At 43.1% G+C, this 22,143-nt stretch overlaps 1 protein-coding gene across 2 annotated transcripts in view; it reads right to left on the bottom strand.

The window, feature by feature from the left end:
* The window catches only part of znf609a (zinc finger protein 609a), a 41,944-nt gene extending 20,568 nt beyond the window's left edge, over positions 1–21,376 (bottom strand). For both annotated transcript variants that reach the window (XM_073471642.1, XM_073471643.1), the window contains exons 1-2: positions 21,010–21,376; positions 738–1,586 (exon numbers count right to left, since the gene is read on the bottom strand). In XM_073471642.1, the coding sequence (XP_073327743.1) occupies positions 738–1,466 (729 nt within the window). In that variant the 5' untranslated portion in view covers positions 1,467–1,586; positions 21,010–21,376. The remainder of the gene's footprint in view (positions 1–737; positions 1,587–21,009) is intronic.
* Positions 21,377–22,143: the final 767 nt, after the last annotated feature.

The raw sequence follows: 22,143 nt of genomic DNA on the forward strand, positions 1-22,143 counted from the left end.
CTGGACAACAGTCAGCAGCTCTGAGCGGCTGATAGCTGCAGGCCAGCAGGACCGTTTGGCAGAGCTGCAAACCTCAACGCTGAGCTAAATTTGGTAAGAAGACGAGGAAAGCTGGGGTGAACAGCAGCTGCGGAGGAGATACAAGCTGAACATGGTGCAGCTGAGAGTCAAATTTGAACCTGCACTTCCATCTGGAAAACCACGTTCATCATTTAACCACAGCAACAGACAATTCCACCCTCAGTATATCCTGACACTCCTGACTCGTACTAGAGTCAACCTCCACCTTCCAGTCTGATCCGATTTAATCTGATTGTTTTAATCTGTCTTTGTGAGCCCCCCGACCTGATGGAAGTGCAGTAATAAGTTACTGGGGTGCCTCTCTAATTCTTGATGAATCCACAGATAGAGTTCAGAAGGCTGATCAGTTATCTGTCGGATTAGGTGACTTGATGATTCAGATTCGAAGCCCCGACCAGCAAGACATTTTTTATTTGCTCTTCGTTCGACCAGAAGTGTCTCTTAACATCAGTATCTCTCGTTTGAGAGCCCTGGTTAGAAAGACAGCACAGTAACGATCTACAGACCATCACACACAGAGAGAGGCTGAATCGAGGGAAGCGTGGCAAAGTGATCCACTAACACCAAGACTTTGACTGAGAAACATGCCCATGTGTCCTTTAGCAAGGCACACAGCACCAACCAGAGCAGGAAGTATTAAAACATGTTCCTCTTACCTTCACACCAACGACTTTCTTCAGATTTCGGCATTCACCGTTGTCCACCTCCTCTTGTTCTGTTGTCATGGCGACAGGCTGGCCAATCCCTGCTGAGTCCAGTGCCATATTCCCGAGCTGCTCGGCTGCAGCTAACTCAGGGTTTTGTTGGCCCTCAAAGGGGCCACTGCGAGGGGCCCCTAACGGCAGGATGGGGGCCACAGACTCTTTCTCAGTGTTCACCACTCCTGTGGCCACAACCTCCATTTTCTCCTTTTTAGTTTTCCCAGACACCCCATCTTTGTCCTTTTTCACAGCAGGGAGGGTACGGGAGGGTTTACTAGACTTGTCAGTTCCCTTACTGGGGGTAGAGTTGGGGTTCTGGGGTGGAGGGTCGCCGGGGGCCCGTCCCTGAACCTCCTTCTTAGCTCCGTCTGAGACTGGGGCCTTAACACTCTCCTTAGAGTTTTTACTACGTTTGGATTTGGATTTGCTCTCTTTGCCCTGCGCAGCGGCTACAGGACTAACAAACTTTATATTGTCAGGTAAAGCAGCCACAGCGCTGGGAGGGGCCGCCATGCCCCCTCCCTCCTTACTGCTCGACATCTCTAGTTTGTCCTTCTCCAAGTCAGCGTCTAGGTCAATGATCAGATTGCCAACACCGATATCCCACTCATCGCCACTGTCGTACGTGTCCACCGCGTTGGAGTCCACACCTTTCCCGCCTGCAGGGCCGCTGCTGAGGGACATCTTAGTAGGAGCGTCCCGGAGCGCCGCAGGAGGGCCACAGGAGGGCCACGCTCCTCCCAGCCGCAGGACGCCTCCTCAGGGCTGGACCCCGCGCCTCCACCCTGCTCCCCACATCGCCTCCTGCACACAGGACAGACAACAGGTCAGACTACAATAATGAGGACAAAACGAATGATTATTTTCATTATTGATTAATCCCTCAGTTATATTTTTGATTGACTGAATAATAACTTTGAGTAGAAGTAGACCAGTGCTAATCCTGCTGCTAATAACAAGACTTCAAACACTCAGACAAACACAGAGCAACACGCCGACAACACGGAGCAAACACTGAAAACTCCTACAGGAGGCTTCCACAGCAAACACACACCAAACTACACTGAACAACACTGTCTGTGAAATATGGTAAAGCTTTTTCCATTAAACAATTGTTTGTTTGTTGTGCATGCTGTTGTGATTATATCTCAAAGCCACAGCAACAGTCTGCCTGATCTTCATGTGCTTCACTGTGATGTAAATGACATGTTTGGTCTCTCTCAACCTGCCAATGTTAGCAGCAGATATCTGTGGACACACCGTCTGTTCCAACTGATTCAACCATTGAACTTGTATCCACAATATCACCAAACTCCCTTAACAAATCGTCCGATTTAAGAGTTGTTGAGTGAGGAAACACGCTGAACACACGGTTTCAACTGATTTCACCATTTCCAAGTCCCCAGACTCCCTTAAAAATGTCTCAGTTGAGTGAGTTGTTGGGTTAGGAGACACTTCATAACTCTGTCTCTGACTATTTCTTCATTATTTGGGCCTTCTTGTAAATTCAGCAAATGTTCTACATGAACTTCTGTCTTTGTGTAAAAACATGGTGTCTGTCCCACTGATGGACGGGTTTATTTGCGTTTAGAGCAGGAAGTGAGATCTGATCACACAAGGTCACTCAGATGCAGGTTGAAAATGTGCCTTTTAGCCAACTATGACACAATTACACTGAATATCAATATTTAAAGTGCACTTCCCAGAGCAAAATACAATACAGGAAAAGATCTCAATAAGCCAGACTTTGGTTACACAAATTAATATGCAAGATGAGAAGCGTGCTGTTGCAGAATCAAACTGTCCTGGAGGCTCTGAAGGCATGTTTGTTGTGACCAGGTCAGAGAGAGAGCAGGTCTGTCACTTCCTGTTGTGTGTCTCCTGGAGACGGGACTAATAAACCTCCTCCACCCACTTCAGTCGTCTAACATAAAGGCTGTATTGACGAGAGATCACAGCCATTCACTCGGAGGCTTTTTCCCCAGCTTTTTTCTGCAACAAACAGCATGAGGCAGCAGACGCATCCCTCCTCTAAAGCCTCCTTTAGGCCACTTATCATATGAATGAAGCAGTGTGACCCCTGACCTCCTCCGACAATACGGGACTGTTGGCAGAGCCATGGGAGCGGATGGGAGGGGGTTGGGTTGTAATGTTAACAGCCTACAACCCGACTGACTCAACACTGATGCTGATCAAGGTTCTAATTAACAGCATGAAGCAAAGAGACAACGCAAGATGTTGAACTTCTACTCTGAGAAAGTGCTTATGAGAGCCTTCATGGTAGTTGTGGAAGCTTGTTTCATTTAAATTTCATTTGTTTCTCATTAAGTTGAAAACTGCAGCAGGTGGGCCTCAGGTAGCAACACACAGGTAGCTGTTACTGTGTGTGTGTGTGTGTGTTGACTGTCAAATGCCACGTTATGAGAGTGATACGGTTGCCGGAGCTGATCGTGGCCGTTCTAGACAATGCTCGTGTTTCCGCGGGCTACGCCGCGGCAAGTTTCAGCAATGTTAGCAGATCGAGCCAGACAGGATGTCAGACAGTGGAATCAAGTGGTTAACCCATGTGCAGGAAGACGATCAGCTGACTGGCAGAGGAAACTCCATCAGCATCGATTTATTTGTGAAGAGGATTTACTCTGAACATATTACAGACACTGAACTTTATAACAAACTGAATCTCTATCTTTTGTTGTTCATTGTTGAAGGCTGGTATTTTATGCTGAACTTTGTAATTTTAGTTTTGGGTGACTAATATTTGAACTTGCCTAACCCCAACATTCAGGGGTTGTTATCAAAGACTTTGTTTATGTTGTGTATTAAACAACGAATATTGTTTTTGAATTTTTGAAAAGTACACAACTTAAAATATAATATTAGCTTCAATAAGGATGTAAAACTATCAGATACAAACACTGTGTTTGGATCTCTACTGATTAAACAATTGTCAAATACTTGCCGATTACAAATATTCACTGATTGTTGCTTCTTAAAAGTGATGATAAAATGCTTTTATTATTTTCAAGATTTCCAAACATTTTATAGACAAACGAATAATCAACAAATTGAGAAAACAATCAACAGATTAATTGATGAGCAAAATAATCATTAGTTGCATCCTACACTGGTTACATAAATATTTTATCTCATTTTGAAGCTACTGTGGAAGAAATTCATGAGAGAAATGAGAAACTTACGAGAAATAAAATATCGATCCTGTGAAGATTCTGTCAACCAATAACTGGGCTTTAATAGGGACTAATAAGAGCAGCAGAGAAATCTGCTATTGTAGCTCAAACCTTCTTATTGTTTTGATTTGACACCCGATCCACCCTCAACTTGACTGAAGCCTTTCAACAGGACAGCTTCAGTGCTACAGCAGTCTGTAGAACTGGTTGTGTTTGATGGATTCTGAACTGGTCGTATTAATTACAACTCTTCTACTTTAGTTAATCTGTTTTAGCCTCCATCATTCACACCCACCTCATCTGTTTCAGTAACTCTGACAATCACAAACATCTGCCAAAATTATCTCTCCGCCTGAGGAAGGCATGTTTCCACCCACCACTGAGCCTGTTTGTCTGTCAGCAAGATCATTTGAAAACATATTAGCAGATCGCCATGAAATCCACTTGACAGGGAGCTTTGATCCGAGGAACAGCTGATTAGATTAAGGCTTGACTGGGATTTCCACTGTTGGACAAATTTAGATCTTTCTGGCTCAAACAGAGACAAAGATCTGATTCTGAGGGAGGAAATCCATTTCTTAGACTCCCAATGATATTAATGATGTTTTTAGGCTGAACAACCTTGCTGGAGAACTGTTCAATTTAAGTGAAATTTTGTGTCCAAAAAAAGAGGAGGTTAACCGTATTACTATGTATAAAATTTTCCATAATAGGGTATAGCTGAAGCATTCCCCTGTAAAAACACCAGAAGGAGCTTAAGACTGTATCAAAAAGTCATTTAAACATTATTTTCTATATGAAAACAATTTCAGAAGCAATCATCTGGTGTAATTTCAAGCCATCTCTACTTTTCAGACCAGATTGACCTTTGACCCCCTCTGGCGGGAGAGTTACTTAACACCCTAACTGCTCCGCTCGGCCAATCAGGCGCTGAACCACACTCAGCCTGTGCTTGAGTGGCTGAGAGGCCAGATGGTCGGACAGGAGGGGGGCAGTGCTAATCCTACTGCTAATAACAAGACCTCAAATGCTCAGACAAAACACAGAGCGAACACGCCGACAACACGGAGCAAACACTGGGAACACTTCTGGGAGGCTTCCACACCAAACTACACTGAACAACATTGTGTTTGTGAAATATGGTACAGCTTTTTCCATGCAAACAATTGTTTGCATGCTGTTGTGATTATATTTCAAAATTGGTTTGCATCAGAATCACAAAAACCTTAGCTTGCAGCAATGTGTCGCATGAGTACTCACTTAACCTTAGCAGTTGTGTACATGGCAAAGGTTTATGCTGAACAACACAGCGGCCAGTGGACGGATGGGCCGATGGATAGTTAAGAGGTTGTAATCAATTAGCAAAATAATTTTCTGTTGCTTGAATGATGGACCAAATCTTTCAAGATCAGCACACAGAATTAAAAAACTGAACTGACTAAAAAGATGTGTAATGTTTTCTTCTTTGACCACATTTCCTTATTAATAATATCATATAACAAAAATAATTTGACAATTTTATTCAGGCAAAGTTCTTGTATGATTTCAAATATGCAGCCTGTCTGATTGAGTCTGTAATTGTTATCATTTCTGCACTACAATTAAATGAACAAGAACCTGCTACTGGAGAGACCTGTATGAGCGGACTGTGCTGTATCTGTGTATGGCAGCTGTGTTTTATGTTAAGCAACAAACATAAATACGTCTACAGTTCCCATGCTGAGCCTCTGGTGTTCGGACTAACACACTAATTCCTGAACTGTTTGTATTAAAAATGACTGAGTGGATTAGCTGGTGGCATCCAGACTGCTGAGCTGTTCTCAGATCAGACTTTCTGCTCAACTGCCTCTAATGCCACACTTAATTAAAGGCGGCGTCGTGGCAGGACCTCCACAGGCTGCCCACTCCTCTGAGCACCCTGCCCTGCTGTCAGCCGGAGAAGAGCCTCTTTATATGGAAATGAGCCTGAGACGCCGTGGCCCTGCCGAGCTCGGCCCGGCCCGCTTCTTACAGACAGCAGGACAAATCATCCAGGCCGCACTGATGGAAACTTGGCCCGGATGATTCCACAACTCAACACAGACGAGCCAGCAAGCATCTTCTGGCTCTGCTGGGCTATAAACTACATGTCGCAGGCAGGCAGGGTGAATCCTCGCCCACATATTAACACACTGTCAGTGCTCCTGATGATTTACACCAGGCTGTGCAGCGCTGCAGGAGGAGGAAGACGAGGCTGGGAACCTGCCTGCTTCAGCTGAGCGACTGCTGCTACTCTGGCTCTGTGTGGACTGCTGGTAAACTGGCTCTGGGTAAAAGCAGCTCCATTTGAACTGGTACAGAAGTGTAATTACAGCTCTGCTTTCAGTGGTGGAAAGACTGAGGGGACCACATCATCAACCCCACAGATTTTAGAGATACTGATTTTTATTCAGCAGATTTTAGGATCAAAGATTCCTACTGCTGCTGAAACTATTAGTTAGGGGTCGACTGATATGGCTTTTTCAGATCCGATACTGATACTGATTATTAGAAATCAAGGAGATCAATTTGGAAACGATACACATCGGCAATAAAAATAAATAAATAAAAATCCTAGCGTCAAAATTTAGAACAATCAGTGATGGAAAGTACTTTGTACTTCATTTCCACTACATTTATGTGATATACTTAGTTACTTTGCAGATTCATATCATTTTATTGTTTATAGGCTTAGTAATTGTGAGGTATGTAATACTGCCATACCAGTGATACCATTTCCTCTCTGTCAGCACTAATTTTCTGGTGTTAATGGGTTGTGCTTAAGCTTTTCTCGCGGTTAGTTTGTAAAACACTCGGCCAGCAGCGTGCCGGATTGTGAGTTGTAGTTGCCCCGGTGGTCGCGCCGACCACTTTGGCAGTCGCAGCTTCAGTGTCTCGTAGCGGTAGGTAGAGCAAACAGGGCAGGTGGCAGAGCAGCGGCAGGCAGAGCCGGCTTATCCACTCTACCTAACGAGCCCAGACACACTCCGGCAGCAAAGAGCGGCTCCGGCGGATGAGAGACACAAGGAGCAGCAGAAGACCAGGACAGAGGCCGAGGGGTCGGTGTGTTTGCTGGTGTATCAGACTGGAATAAAAGCAGACATTACCAGAGCTACTGTGTGAGTTAATAGTTTTACAGGCGGCGTATGGCTGGTCTTGTGAACTGTGTTCCATAGTAACTCCTCTGACTCGCTCTTCTGTTGTTGTCAGTCACATGGTGATGCTGCAACACAACCACACACCTGATAAATGGCTGGCTGTGTTGCTTAAGAAAATGTAACTGACCCTCTGTTGCCAGGACTAACCACTGACCAGCATGTCTGTGGTTTATTTGCCTAACTGGACAGATTTGAATTTCAGTCACTGCCTACTTTAGCTGCCTGTAAGTTGTTTTCTCCAGTCTGAAAACTCTTGAGGCTGCCAAAGACTTCTTTATTACATTGTGCAGAGCATGAGGAGAGAATATTATGAACAGATGATTAGTATAAATACTAAATATATGTGTGGTTCATCTTCAAGCTTAAAGGAAGGGAGACAGTGAAAAGGAAAGAAGGATTTATCACTGGCTTCAAATACCTGTGTTGACAGCAAGTCACAGAATATATAGTCAAGTCAAACAGCAAAGGGGACAACATATGGAGCTCATTTATCTGGATGCAGAGCGTTATCATTCAAGGAACAGTTCAACGTTTTGGGAAATTTGTTAATTCACTTTCTAGAAATGAAATGCGTTTATATAATTAGCAGAGCTTTGCCAGGGGCTATTCTTGGATAGTACTGTGTGGAGGAAGAGTGTTTACAGCCGCTCCTTCGACCGCTACACAAGACGTGTCATAAGATACAAATGCAAATACCTGCCACGGTGGACTGGTGTGACAAATCAAACTGAGTCGAGCCGAGAAAGCACCTGTATGGAAAAGCTCCAATATAAGTTTTATTGATCTTGTCATCTCACAAAAAAATTCCAAACATTTACAAAAATGTCAAACTATTCCCGAACCACAAATCGAGCCTTTGGTTAAGAGTAGAGACTAGTGTGATGAACGTCTCTCTGCAGATCTCTTCCAACACTTTTAAAGTCAGAATAGTTTCAGCAGCTTCACTCATCAACACAGCATCGCCTTTTATGTTTTAGTGTTCTTTGCGGTATAAACAGTTACTCACAGAGGCAATTAATGTTTAACCGTCAACTAAAAGTTACACCAGCACTTAGTCAAAATAAGTTTAACATTTCACCAACAAAACACAGCAGGAAATCAGTGTGATGGCAACACAGCAGCTGAGCAAGATGTCAAAACAACGTCTGCTCAGGGAGAGCTCAGTGTTTCAGCATCAGTACAGGCAGCTCTGGGATCAGCGCTCAGACTGTTTCACACAACCGTCCTGCTCCGGCTCCATCGCCACTTTAACCCCTGAACCTCCACAGTACACCAGGCCTGAGTCACAGCAGGGCTGCTGAGGGAGGCTCAAGATACTCTATGGCCCTTAATTAACTGTACACTAAATAAACCCAAAAAATAAATGAACTGTTTTAATCATTTTGTCCACTGGCTTTCTATGTATCAAACAGTTAGCTTGTAGTATTGGTTTATAAAACACCAAATTGTTAGTTTCTGATCTGCTAGGTAGTGGTAGAAATCTCCACCTATAAAATGGGACAAACCTTCAAGAACCTCACATATCATTAATAGTCGCGGATGGTGTTTACGTTACGACCAGACATTTCCAATATGATGTCTTCAGCTGTGGTGATTCTCTTGTGATAAAGAACCCTGCTTCATTACCTGGACACTAGAGGAGCTTTACTGGCTAAATTTAGCAACCCGTGCTCCTACCCTGCCAGTCTGCACTGATATTAGAGAGGTGGCACTAAGTGCAGCAACTTCACTGCTGGGCTTGAAATTTCAGGGTCATCTGACATCAGAGGAGAGAATGCAACAATGAAATACTTCAAAACGCAGGACTGTCATGCACAAATCAGCATTAAAAACATAACATTGCTAGCTAGCCAGTTAGCTACCGAGAAATCAGGAAACTAGTAGCGACTGTTTTATACTTGCTATAAAGAGAACGACCACAGTACATTGAAACTTCAGAGTTTTTTTTATACATCTACATGTCTTAAATAAAGTCCCTGATAACGTATATTTAATATGTTTTCTTACATCAGCTCATTTGTATCCTTTATTTTTACATTTCACTTTCATATTTGTCTTTTAATGATATTTTGATGTACTATGTGAAGAACATTGAACTGCAAATAAATTTTACTGACCCTTTCATCATCCTGCTACAACAACTGTTGGTCTTGTTGACAAAAAGAAAAATATAGAATGACACCAGCCTTAGCCTTTAAATACCAGTAACACTGGCAACAGTTGTATACACTGGTTGGGCCGATGAATGATGCCTTCATCCATTCCCGATGGTTGACAGCCATTGACTACTGAGCCCTGACCATGGTAACATCCTGATTTAAAATGCATCCAACTAGAGAGAACAATAAAGTAGTGTGTCCCCTCAGAGTTGCCGTAAGGCAGGAGTAGTTGTTGTTTGTGACGTGTGGGAGAAGAAATGAAAAGTATGCTGCTGCTCAGTAAATTATTATTTTCTTATTTAACCTGCCAGTTAGCCAAACCCAAGGCACTCTTGTTTCTTTTTGGTGGGTCGCAGTTAGTGTGTGTCTCTCAATTGTGATGTTGTTATTCACAGTTTTCTTAGCTTAGCTTCCTCAGTTCAGCTACCAGGTTAACTATGTTCATAGCTTCTAAAGCTGAACACAGCTATGATAAGGACGTGCTGCGGAGACAAAGATGCTTTCAAACCCAGCATGAGGATGTATGTCGGTGGTAAAGGGAGACAGTTTTCTCTGCTGGGTGAGACAGTTGGAGGTTGCCATCAGAGCAACAAAGGCTGTGACTACAGTGGTGGGCTAATGAGCAAATCCTGCTTTACGGCAACACTGATGGGACACACTATCTCACATTTTACTACCCGTAAGTTTCACCAAATACAAAAATACAGACTGTTCAAAGATTTGGCTGGGAACAGTTTCTCTTTGGTTTGTTTTCGTGTTGGAGAGCTCTCGCGGGACGTTGCGTCTTCCCACTAACTATCTGTGTAGATATTTATTTGCAGCAGCGGCTCAAAGAGGAGAACCACAGGGTCACACTCTGTGAATCAATGGGTAAATCTCATCTCTGACGTTTTTGTGGTAGCCATTTGATTCTTCTTATGACGACATCAATCACCACCAGTCAGAAGACTGATAAAATATACAACCTTAAAATACATAGTTACCCACTGCCAGCAGAAAGTACACATTTTATTTGAAATGATTTTCACAGTGCTGCAACCTTCAGGCAAAAAGCACCGAGGGCATTAATACAAACTGCTGCAGCAGTGTGTGAGAGCTGTCAGCACTGAGACTGACCATCCTGCTGTCAGTAAATCACAACCAACTGGGACACAGCAAAGGCTTTCTCCAGCCACTACTTTGTTTCCCAGCAGCAGCAGCACCAATGTGCATCTGTTTACCGATGAGACCGGAAGGCTGAAGGAAGTGAAAGTTAAACCACAACACCTGAGCCTCTGAATCAAGTCCCTCCACTCTCTACATAAAAGGGGACATCCTCCATTTTGTGGATATGGTTTTCTTGAGAAAAAAGAAAACCTTCCCCTGCAAGCTCTGTCATGCAGCTGTCACTGCCAGCAGTGGAAACACCCGCATCCTGTTTCAGCACATAAAGACGAATATGTGATAAGAATATGTTCGGTACAGTTTAGCAGAAAAGCACACGTGAGGGCTCAGAATAATGTCAAATCAGACTTAAACAAATGTTTACACACATTAATTGGAAAAAAATGTAATTGTACTGAGATTCCTGATACACACCATTCCTTTAGGTTTAATAAACAAATGCAATTTTAAATCTCAGTTTCACATGCTTACCATGTCTTCAAACTCTTTAAACCGATTCTCCACCATGGAAGCACAGAAGCAACTCTGACGCCTTGAAATGTGAATCCCAGACAGGCATAAAAACAACAACCCACAAACACCACCAGCAACACAATGAGCCGTCTAATATGAAAGGCCTGGAGCCTTCGACTGCTGCCCGAAAAAGAAACCAAACCATGAAACCGTTCTCGATCTCGTCTCTGTTGTTGAGTCTCATCCTCTTATTCTGGATCGACTGTTTACCTGCTCAGACACACAGCTGCAGGGTCCAAAACGCCTCATTTAAGTGTTATCACAGTTAAGGGTAGGCTATTATATCACAGTATTTATTATTTAATTATCTATTCACTACTTTAAGTTCCGGGAGTAGCCAGTCCTGTCCCTTCATTTAAATAACGAGTTCATATTTTGAGATTATTATGCTTTCACAACAGCATTTCCGAAGTATATTATATGTCAGCACAAAGGGCAGGTGTGATTTCTCCCCCAAGATGAGAGTAGGTTTTCTGCCACTGAAGCTCTTAACAAGCTTTGAGACAGAGTTTGAACCACATATATGAAGCTAGGGCTGCACGATAGGTTAAAACATGATACTCCGATACTTTTGACAGACATGACAACTGCTATATGATTCAGAATCAGTGGGAAGGATCATTTTTGCCCACAGAAAAGAAACACGGCTGACACAAATTTGACCAAGCATCTTGGGGTCGGCTGAGCTGGTTTAAAGAAAAAATAACTAAACGGGACATTAGGGTAGGGTCAAACAACTACCACCACGTGCTGATTCACAATAAATAAAATCGGTGCCAAGTTTTGGTACCTGAGAGAGCATCTTTACGGCAACATTATAAAAGTATATTCACAAATGATCCTTTCAAATTCACATAATTATTATAAAACCACATGCGTGCTCATATTTGCTGGCATATACAATATTTAATATGCTCTGTAAACTGACGACTTCACATTGCACTTCACGTTCACACTGCAATACTCCGCCTCCGATTGGTTGGCTTCGTTCTCTATGCTTGACTCAAACTTGTTAACTCACACAGTAGCTTTGGTAATGTCTGTTATGGGCTTTTTATTAGCCGTAGTTTTGCAGATACACACATCGACCTCTTTGGCCTCTCGCTTGGTCTCCTGCTGCTCTTGCTGGGGTCATTCATCCTCCTGAGCCACTCTTCGCTTTCAGAGTGTCTTTGGGCTCGTTAGGCAACCCTCCTGACCGCTCTACCTTACTATGTGAGTTAATAGTTTGAGTCAAGCATAGAGAACGCAAGCAACAAAGCCAACCGATCAGGGGGCGGAGTAGGGCTGGTCCTGCAAGCAGATAAGTGGGTTCATAATGACGCAGTCCAGGACTTTGATGCTTGTAAAGTCTTTTTTTTCTAAACATCTCCTGTCAGTCTCTTCTGACAACAATCCACCAAAATGACAACAAAAACGTGTCTAAAGACAAATGACATTCAGTTTAACGTCGGACACAAATCCTGATTGCTCAGGCAGCTGATCTGTTCACCTCTGTAATTCAGGACATGAAGAGTGAGGAGTGCTGACTGCCTGTATCAGCAGTCATGTTCAGCCTGCATCCATCAGAAATCCCTCTCTACCTGACATTACAGAGGACATTCCATCTTATTGATTATCCAGCGGGTGTGTAGCTCTGTCAGCTGATCTGCTCTCAGCACACTGCAGAGCTTCAGCAGCAAAGTGCTCAACAACGAAACACAGGAGCAATTCAGAGACGTGCTACAAATCTGGAACTCACTCCACAAGCTAACGTCTGCATACTAATGAGGAAAATTAGATTTTCTTATAAACAAATCAAGACTGCAAACACAACCCAACCTGCTTTTAACTGTCATCACATCTGGCACATGATGAAACATGTCCAGCTGTCAGCTGTTGATTGGGAAGAACATTTTTAAGTGATTTGATATGAAAAAGGATCTAGCTATAGATCTACAGAAGGACAGATACAGAAAACACATGAAACTGTATTTAGCCATAAAATCACTTTGTTTTGGAGCCTTCAAAGCCTTTAATGTGCTGAATGAAAACCTGATGTGCAACTGTGATTTCCATCCTCTGATCCTCGTCTTGATTTGTTTTGACCCAAAAAATCTGAAAATTGTTCACAATTTCCCAGAACTGAGAGTAACATACTCAAATTACCTGTTTTGTCCGACCAATTGTACAAAATCCAAAACATATTCAGTTGCATGTAAGAATCTGGAACCAGTAAAGTCATGATTTTTTTGCTTGAGAACCAACTCTATTAATGCTAAATCACTTATCAAAAGAGTTGCCAATTATTTTTTGTTGACAGACCAATTCATTAATCAAATAAAAAATGTTTTACCTCATAGTTTCCACTTTGTAACATCTAGAGCTGCAACCATTAGTCAATTAATTGATTAGTCAATCGAAAGAAAATGAGTTGTTAGTTTCAGTCATTTGCTGTTTCCAGCTTCTTAAATGTGAGAATTTGCTGATTTCTTTGTCATTTATGACAGTAAATGAAAAGTCTTTGGGTTTTGGACTGTTGGACAAAAGAAGCAATCTCAGCAGAGCACTTATTAGGGCTTAACAATATATCGCTTCAGCATCCACATCAATGTGCACATGTGCAATAGTCACATCGCAGGATGTGCAATGTCAAGTAAAGCTAACTTCTACATCACGCTACAACTTTTTGCTGCGTGATGCAAAGCGAAAGGAGCTCATTTTCCTCAACTAATCTACAAGACTTTTGTCCAGTTTAAGTACATGGACGTTTGTTGATGTGAGTGACGTGCAGGCTCTGCATAAACAGCTGACCACCAATCACAATCATTCTTGATCTTTTTTTTTTTAAACAAAGCTCACTCAGTGTAATGATTAATTCTCCCAAATTAAAGCTTTTCAAGTTAACTGGTGAATTGCATAATTTACATCATACATATCGCAGGTAAAGAAAATATCGCAGTGTCAGTTTTTTCCAATATCGTGCAGCCCTAGCACATTCCTCCACCAAGGCCCAACAGTCCCATTTATCCACAACAAATTATACTCACTCACAGATACCAGCCATCTAAATACACCCGATTTCCATCAAGATCTCTGCACTATTCCCTGAGGAATTAATTAAATGTGGGGGAAAATAACTTCCTCACAATGGTAAAGAAAGTACCTGGATCACCACCAGGAGTTAATGAGGTCTATTCTGGACTGAGACTCATCCTCTGTCCAAGTTTGGTGGAAATCAGTTCAGTAGTTTTGTGTAATCCTGCTGACAAACCAACAAACCACAAACGGACACAGGCGAAGACAGAACCTCCATGGCAGTGGTAGCAGTTAATCATGAAAATAATCGGCTAATTGATAATGAAATAATGTTCAGTTGCAGGCCGACAGTTGTAGCAACATCATCTCTCCACTCCACACGTTGGTATATTCTTCATGTTGTCGTATGTTCATTGATTTTTGTTCTGTGAGCTCATTAGAGGAAGGTGCCGTGTCTAGAAATGATGTCATTGATCAGTGTCGATTGTCTTTCTGCAACAGTGAGACTGTGGAGGGCGAGCCGACAGCCATCATCTTCTGCACCAGTCATCCACCACTCCACCCGGCCCCGTCTTTCTCTTTTATCTGTCTCTCTCTGCTCTGACGCACAGTTCAGTCAGCGGTCAGACCAGTTAACCCTGAGAGCTGCACCGCCCTGGCCTTTATCTCCTTCTCTCCGGCTCTCTCAGGTCTTTTTTTTAAATGAAACGTACATTATCAAGGGGTCTTCAGGTGTTGGACAGAAACCACATTTCATACAACTGAAAAGACTCCCTGTGTTTTGTGTTTAACAGCTCTATCTCCAGCTGCTTGTTTAACTGCTGGTTAAACAGAGGCCTCAACAACAAACACAATAGAAGCATGATAAAATATGGTGCAGGATGGAGGTGCCGATCAGGGCTGCAAATAACCATTATTTTCATTGTACATTAAAAAGTCTATTATTTTCTTGATTAATCAATAAGTTGTTTGGTCTATAAAATGTCAGACAAAATGTCCATCAGTGTTTCATCCTCAAATGTCTTGTTTTGTCCACAACCCAAAGATATTTAGTTTACTGTCATAGAGGAGGACAGAAAACAGAATATATTCACATTTAAGAAGCTGGAATCAGATAATTTCTCTGCTGCAGATTCTACATCAGCCAACAAGGGAGATAAATGCCAAGCGTGCAGGACACGCCGCAAAAACTAGGGCCACAGACGCTCACAGGTGGTTGACCATCGGTTACACAAAGCATCTACGAGATTTCAACTTGAATAATTACTGACACAATAACCGTCATCAGATTACGATTCAGTGTAATGTTGTAGAAATGACTTAAGTGATTTTTACATACGTGTATGGATACAAATGTGTTGTCACGATTCTCAAAATCCACAGTTTGTCTCGACTTTTTAAAGCATCGCTGGCTATGCTACTGTTAGACTACCACATCTGGACTGGTTATTAACTGTTACTTACATTTTCTAATTTGTCTTTAAAAAGACATTTTACACCAGCAGCTTGATTTTATCTTGGTGTTTTTGGTAGAAACACAGCAGGGTTATAGCCCGTGCTGCTTTTGAGTTAGATGATCGAAATAGAAAGCTCATTTTGATCAATTTTCTATTAAGAATCAATATCCTGTCACCCCTAGATACAAGGTATTCTTGTTAATCTGATATTATCTATTTCTATAGTCCCCAGCAGTCCGAGACCAGTCTAATCCCTCCTGACTGGATGTCCCCTTCAGTCCTCTGCTCTGATTCTCTGGAGGAGACGGCAGAGCTGCTGATGTTTCATCAGCTCAGGTAACTCCACTGAGTCATTCAACACCACAGCCGTCACTAACGGACCTCCGGGGCTGAGCGCTGGGCAGCCTGTTTGAGGTGACGGCAGGTCATGGAAGTCTCAGCTCCTCTCACCGTTCAGCAGTGCTTTCTTTCTGTCTGACCAGCCTCCCAGGAGGAGCAGACAGATCGGCTCATTTCAGCTTCCTGTTGGTGTCGTCCTCCAGGGCAGACGGGCTCAGCGATCCAGCTGTCAACCAGACCATCACAGAACCCACCGGAGGTCTACGCTGGACTGCAGATAGTAACAGACTGGATTTCTAGGTGTCCTCAGCCGTTAATGTACACGTCACATGATATTAAAGTACTTATCAGGATCTGCAGTCAGATTAAAACTTGAAAATTACATCGACAGTAACAACAATATGTAAAGTCTGCTCGAATGGTGCATTTCTGTGTATGTAACTCCTGATGTGACGCTGTCACAATGTTTTGCCTCCAACAATGATAATACTACATCACATTTGACTTAACTATGCATGATACATCACCTCAGATCCTCTACAATACATCACAGTGCCTGTTTAACAGAGGAGGAAAATACACCCATAAAAAAGTCAGACTCAAACCAGTGCTGTATCACTGTATATAAAACTGTGATAAACTCACAGAATGTATTTTTACCAACCATCAACTGGCAAATAGCTCTAATGCCTCAAATCTTCAAGGCATTAGAAAAGCCTTCAAAAGTCTGCAGGACGAGGGGCGTCCGAGTAGCTCAGCTGGTTTGGGGCACGTCCCGCATGCAGAGGCACTCGCCCTCGCTGCAGAGGCCCAGGGTTCGAAGCACCGAGGCTGCAACTAACAACTATTTTCATTGTTTCTAAATTAACTGGTGAGTTTTTTGGCATATAATATGGCAAAAAATGCCAATCAGACTTTTCCAAAGCACCAAGATGAAGTCCTCAGACGTCTTGTTTTGTCCACAACCCAAAAATATTCAGATTACTCATAGTGGAGGAAAGAAAACAGAAAATATTCACATTTAACAAGCTGGAATCAGAGAATTTACCTAAAAAATGTAATCCATGATCAAAACAGCTGCAGATTAATTTAACATTTGACAACAACTGATTATTGGATTAATTGTCGCAGCTCTACAGCACACTTCAGATGATACGTTCTGCCCCTTATTCATGTGCGACTCTAAACGGTGTGATGAAACACTCGTCTCATCTAAATATCGCCTGTGAATATAAAAATGTTCGCACTGAATGTCAGATCATCAACATCTCTGCCATGAATTATCAAAACAATAAAACACTTGTCTCACTACATGTAAGCCTAATCAGCTCTGTAAATATTATCAAAAGTGGAATATTCAAATCACAAGAAGCTGCAACTCCTTGACGAAGGTCAACTGTGAGAAACAGCATCATGATGAAGTAGTGTAGAGCTGCAGAGACGTCCTGACCTACAGATCATGTTCTCCAGGTGTAACAACACGTTTGGTTGGCGCAGACCCCAACAAATGTCACAGCATCAGGGTTTTAAAATAATTATATATAATAATAATCAATTTTCAAAATACTTTAAACCATATTGTGCAGCCGTACCTGTCATGAGTCATGACTCAAGTTACGCTTTCAATAGGTGGCTGGTGTGTCTGACTGAGGGACTGTTCATGACCGGATCTGTTTGGAGGTCGTGTGCACTCTAATCTAAAAGTCAACAGTAATGGATTCAGCATATTAACCCCCAGATTTGTCTTCGTTTATCTGATAACTTAAGTTTACGAGTTACTTTGCAGATTCACATAATTCAGTGGTGACAGGCTATTTACTCGTACATCGGATAATGTTGTGGGTGGGACATTTAGTGAGACCACGGAGTGCTGACTACAAACAGAGAGAGGATACTGCATCAGAGCCAAAGTAGCACATTGTTAAATTATTCAATTTAATCAACAATCAGACACGAAAAAGACTGTTGGCCTCGATAATCGGCCAGGATGATAAACAGTCTACCCCAGTTCTAGACGATGCTCGTGTTTCCACCGGCGGTGGCGTGGCACATCTCAGCAGCGTCCCAGAAGCGTCTCTCCGCTCTGTTTCGTGGAGAAAACGCGGCACGTCTATCTTTGATGGAAGCCGACCACAGCTGCGTTAAGCTGCACAGAGCAGATCGAGCCAGAGAGGAAGTCAGACAGCGAAGTGGTGCATCTGGTCAATTTTCAAAATAAACACCCTGTGCTGACTCGGGATCTGCAATAACAATAACCACACTTAAACAGACAAATACTGAAATGATTTAACTACGTAGCCTATTCAACCACAGTAGAAGCACAAAAATTGGGGAAAATTAAGAAACACACACAATCTGAGCAAGTCAACGTCATCAGGAAGACATGACGGTCTGCTTCTGAAACGTCCCAGTGGGTTAGAAGTCATGTGGAGGACGGGTAACAACAGCGTCACACACGGCAGGTAACAGAGACGTGCCCAGTGGAATCAGAGGTAACTGACCCATCTCTTTAGATATGACCTTTTACAGCATCCACCAGGAATCTGAATCTGGATTGTAACCCATTTATAGTCTTTCCTTCTCAGCTCCTCTGGTCATTCTGACAAGGGCCCAGATAAAAACAAACAGAAAACCAATTGAAAAAAGTCCGCTGTAGCTGGATAACATTGGAAACTGGATAAATTACAAACACAAAGCTATTCTCAGCAGGTTTGTGTCCTCAAACCTCCACTGTATGTCCCTCTGTGATTGCCTGTCACCTGAAATACCTCAGACGACTCTTTCTCCTCTCTGCGGTTCATCACTTTTGTTTATATTTTTCAGTACCTGGTGCAGGAGGAACAGCTTTATAACAGTCCATTTCCTTTTATTGTGTGCAACTAGTACTGCTGTTATTCTCTAATGTCGGGTCACCATGTTTCCTCTGGTTTACACCGATCCTTCATGCAATCCCACAACTGCCGCGGACATCGAGTACATATGAAGGAACAAAAGACCAATAGCACCGTAACTTAGTGCGCCACACCTCCGAGTTAAAGTTCATCTTTATGTACAACTACACAACACACATTCAATGGCGCACAATACAGAAAGAAGACAAATCATTCATCAAGTCACACTGGATAAACAGATCGACGAATACGAAGTCAAACAACTGTCAGACTCATACAGACTTTACCTCCCACAACATCATCCGATATGCTGTATGTGTCAGTAGATTTGCTAGAAAGATAAACATGTGGTGCCTGTTGACTCCCTCTGTCCATTCACAGATCAAAAAGCCCAACGTTAATTAGTGTCCTGTCAATGGAAGTGAAACACAATGCAGCACTGAAGATGGATGAAATGAGCTCACTTTAGGCTGGGGACTCGTTTAAAAACGTAAAAAAAAGGATGAAACCTAAAATGGCTCCATACAGCTTGTCTGGTGTAATTCAAGTCTAAAGAAGACGTGATGTACTGCCTCCACACAGGGTCAAGCTCACTTCAGACACCAGCCGAGCTTTATGAAACCATTTTATTTATTTAATTGTTTCTTTCCGTATTAAATCAAGTCCCCAGCTACTTCAGTTATTAAGCAGAACGCTGCAACGCTGTTTTACTGTGAAGCTCCAGAAATGTGTTGTGGACTACAGACTTCACCTGACTCTCCATCAGCATGGTGGCGTGTGGATAATAACTGAATTTACACTTTTGAGTGGACTGTTCCTTTAAATGACCATCACACACATTGATGGACAAACTTTAAAAAAGGTGTTTAAACCAAACTGCTTCAGCTGACAAGTATTTCCATTCGTAGTTTATCCTCATAGATATTACAGGCCTTCAATCACAAGCTTATGTGATGCACTCTCACAATAATGATATTTACGAGTCTACAGGTCACATTAGTTGTCGCACGTTTTATTGACAGCAACGTTTCATATCTATTGTGCAACGAGCCACAAAAAAAGTTGAACCTGCTAAACCCTGTTCAGCAGATATTTAGCCTTCATCTACACCAGCCACGTTAGTGATCGCTGGATTGTTGCCTGTTTGGGTCGTTGGGACATTAAACAGAAGCAATGCTTCAAATGCTAACCATCTGTGGGGGTTAGCAGCTACCAACATACTTAAAGGAGCTAGAAAATTGTTGCAAACACAACAGTCCCACGGAGCTAGCTTAGCTTAGCTAGCTGCCATTAGCTGATTAATCGGGAGGCTAGCTAGCGGTGGCTGACTCGTCGGCCCTGGTTCTCACTGCCCGTTAGCGCAAAGCTAACATGCAAACCAGTAACGTCTTACAGTGGCTTTAGCTGGATAATATTGATTTCAAGCACACACAGTAACATTCACTTAAATGTCCAACATCGAATAATACGAAGGTATCTGTCCCAACTTGTGCAGCTAGTCCGAGGCCCACCGTGGCCCGCTACAAGGCTAACGAGATCCATTATCGGACGCTGTGCTGGTCGGCTCTTACGGTGAGATTTCAGTGATCTCCGTGTAACTCTGCGATAAACCTGCGATTTCACCAGAACCCCGTCAACATGTCGAGCTGAGACTACACACGTCCAACACGACCAACACCAGACACACAACGCTGTGCGGCTCGTTTATATAACTGTTGACCCGACGTCCTATCTGTCGTGTGATGGACAATTACCGTTGCGGCGCTTTCAGCCTCCCTGTCAAACCTATAGATCCATTATCGGACAGTCGTTGAAATTTCCCCTACCCGGATGTTGTTTCACCCCATATCCAGTATTTATTACCCTTCCCAACCAAACTACAGTGACAATAGGAGACAGGTGGATCTGAACTAAGTTTAAATGCGGATCAGGAGTTAACACGATTCTTCAATAGCGTGAAAACACGTTAAACAACCCAGAGGTGGTTTCAACGGGCGGTTCAACTGATGTCAAACGGACATTGTAACGTAGCTATTAAGAAGTGAGACAGGCCGTCACACACACGCTGAAACGTGTCTGTTAATGTGTATTAAATGAATGTGGAGGAAGTGGATCAAAATGTTCCGATATAAAGAAACAAGCGGGTCAGACGGGGACGTGTCCGATGATGGACGCATGCCCCTTAGCTCCCCGGTCTCTCCAGACAAAGACAGCAGCTAGCCTGCCGAGCTAACCTCCGGGATAGCTAGCAGGCTATCCCGCGTTTCAAAAAAAGTGGATCCGAATCCGAGCCGGAGAGCCGACTTCAACGTGTCCACTTACCCCGTTTGAAGTCCCTATCCGAACAATGTTCATGTACACTCCATAGGTTCCGATAATCCCAGTGAAACAGTTGAGACGAGCTCCCAAACTGGTGGATTGAACGGGGCAGACCAGTCAACGTGCTCCCAGTTCACTGGACCGCAGCCATCACACGCTCACATCCCGGAGAAAACTGGAAAACAGCGGGAAACACCGACATTTTGGAGTCAGTTCTCGGGCCTGGACGAAAATAAAACCATTCCCAGGTATTCCATGAGTGGATGTGATATTCCCAGAGTTTCCACACCGGCGTTATTCCTGTTAACAGACACACAGACAGCAACAGACAGACACACAGCGCTGTGGGGCTAAATGGCTGTTAGGTACAATGCAGCCAAACCGCGGAACACCGGATCAATGGAGTCACTGGACCTGGACTCGGTTCCCTGGATTCTAGTCACTGACTGGACCTGGACTCGGCGGACGGAAGTCACTCACATGGACTGGATTCACTCAGATCATTAAATAAAATCAGTGGTACCGCACTGTAAAAAATATACTCTGTCACAAATGTTGTTAAAGGAACAGTTCACCCAAAACTCATCATTCAGTCATCGTCTCCTCGCTCCAGGCTGATGGAGAGTCAGGTGGAGTCTCATGGTCCACAGGACATTTCTGGAGCTTCACAGCAGAACAGCGTTCGGCTTAACAACTGAAGCAGCTGGAGACTTGATTTAAAAAATAAATTTAAAAAAACAACATAAAATGGCTCCATACAGCCCAGAACAAGCCTTCTTTTCTAACAGTCACAACTGAGAACTCCACCTGAAACATTTAAAACTCAAATTGGTCCTCACAAAGACGGACCTACCTAACACACACACACACACACACACACACACACACACACACACACACACACACACACACACACACACTTGTGCTTAATGTAGGGATACCAGAGTGGTTACCCCGGCAACAAGGATATGATAATGCTGCCGTTGACATGACATCACTATCACTGCCTCCGTCCTTCTTACATCCTTCACACACACACATACATACACATGCATGCACACACAGACACACACAGACTCACTTATTAGTGTAACAGGTAACTGTGTGTGTGTGTGTGTGTGTGTGTGTGTGTACTTC

The sequence above is a fragment of the Pagrus major genome, chromosome 8, assembly GCF_040436345.1.
Source record: "Pagrus major chromosome 8, Pma_NU_1.0".
NCBI classification, from domain to species: domain Eukaryota; kingdom Metazoa; phylum Chordata; class Actinopteri; order Spariformes; family Sparidae; genus Pagrus; species Pagrus major.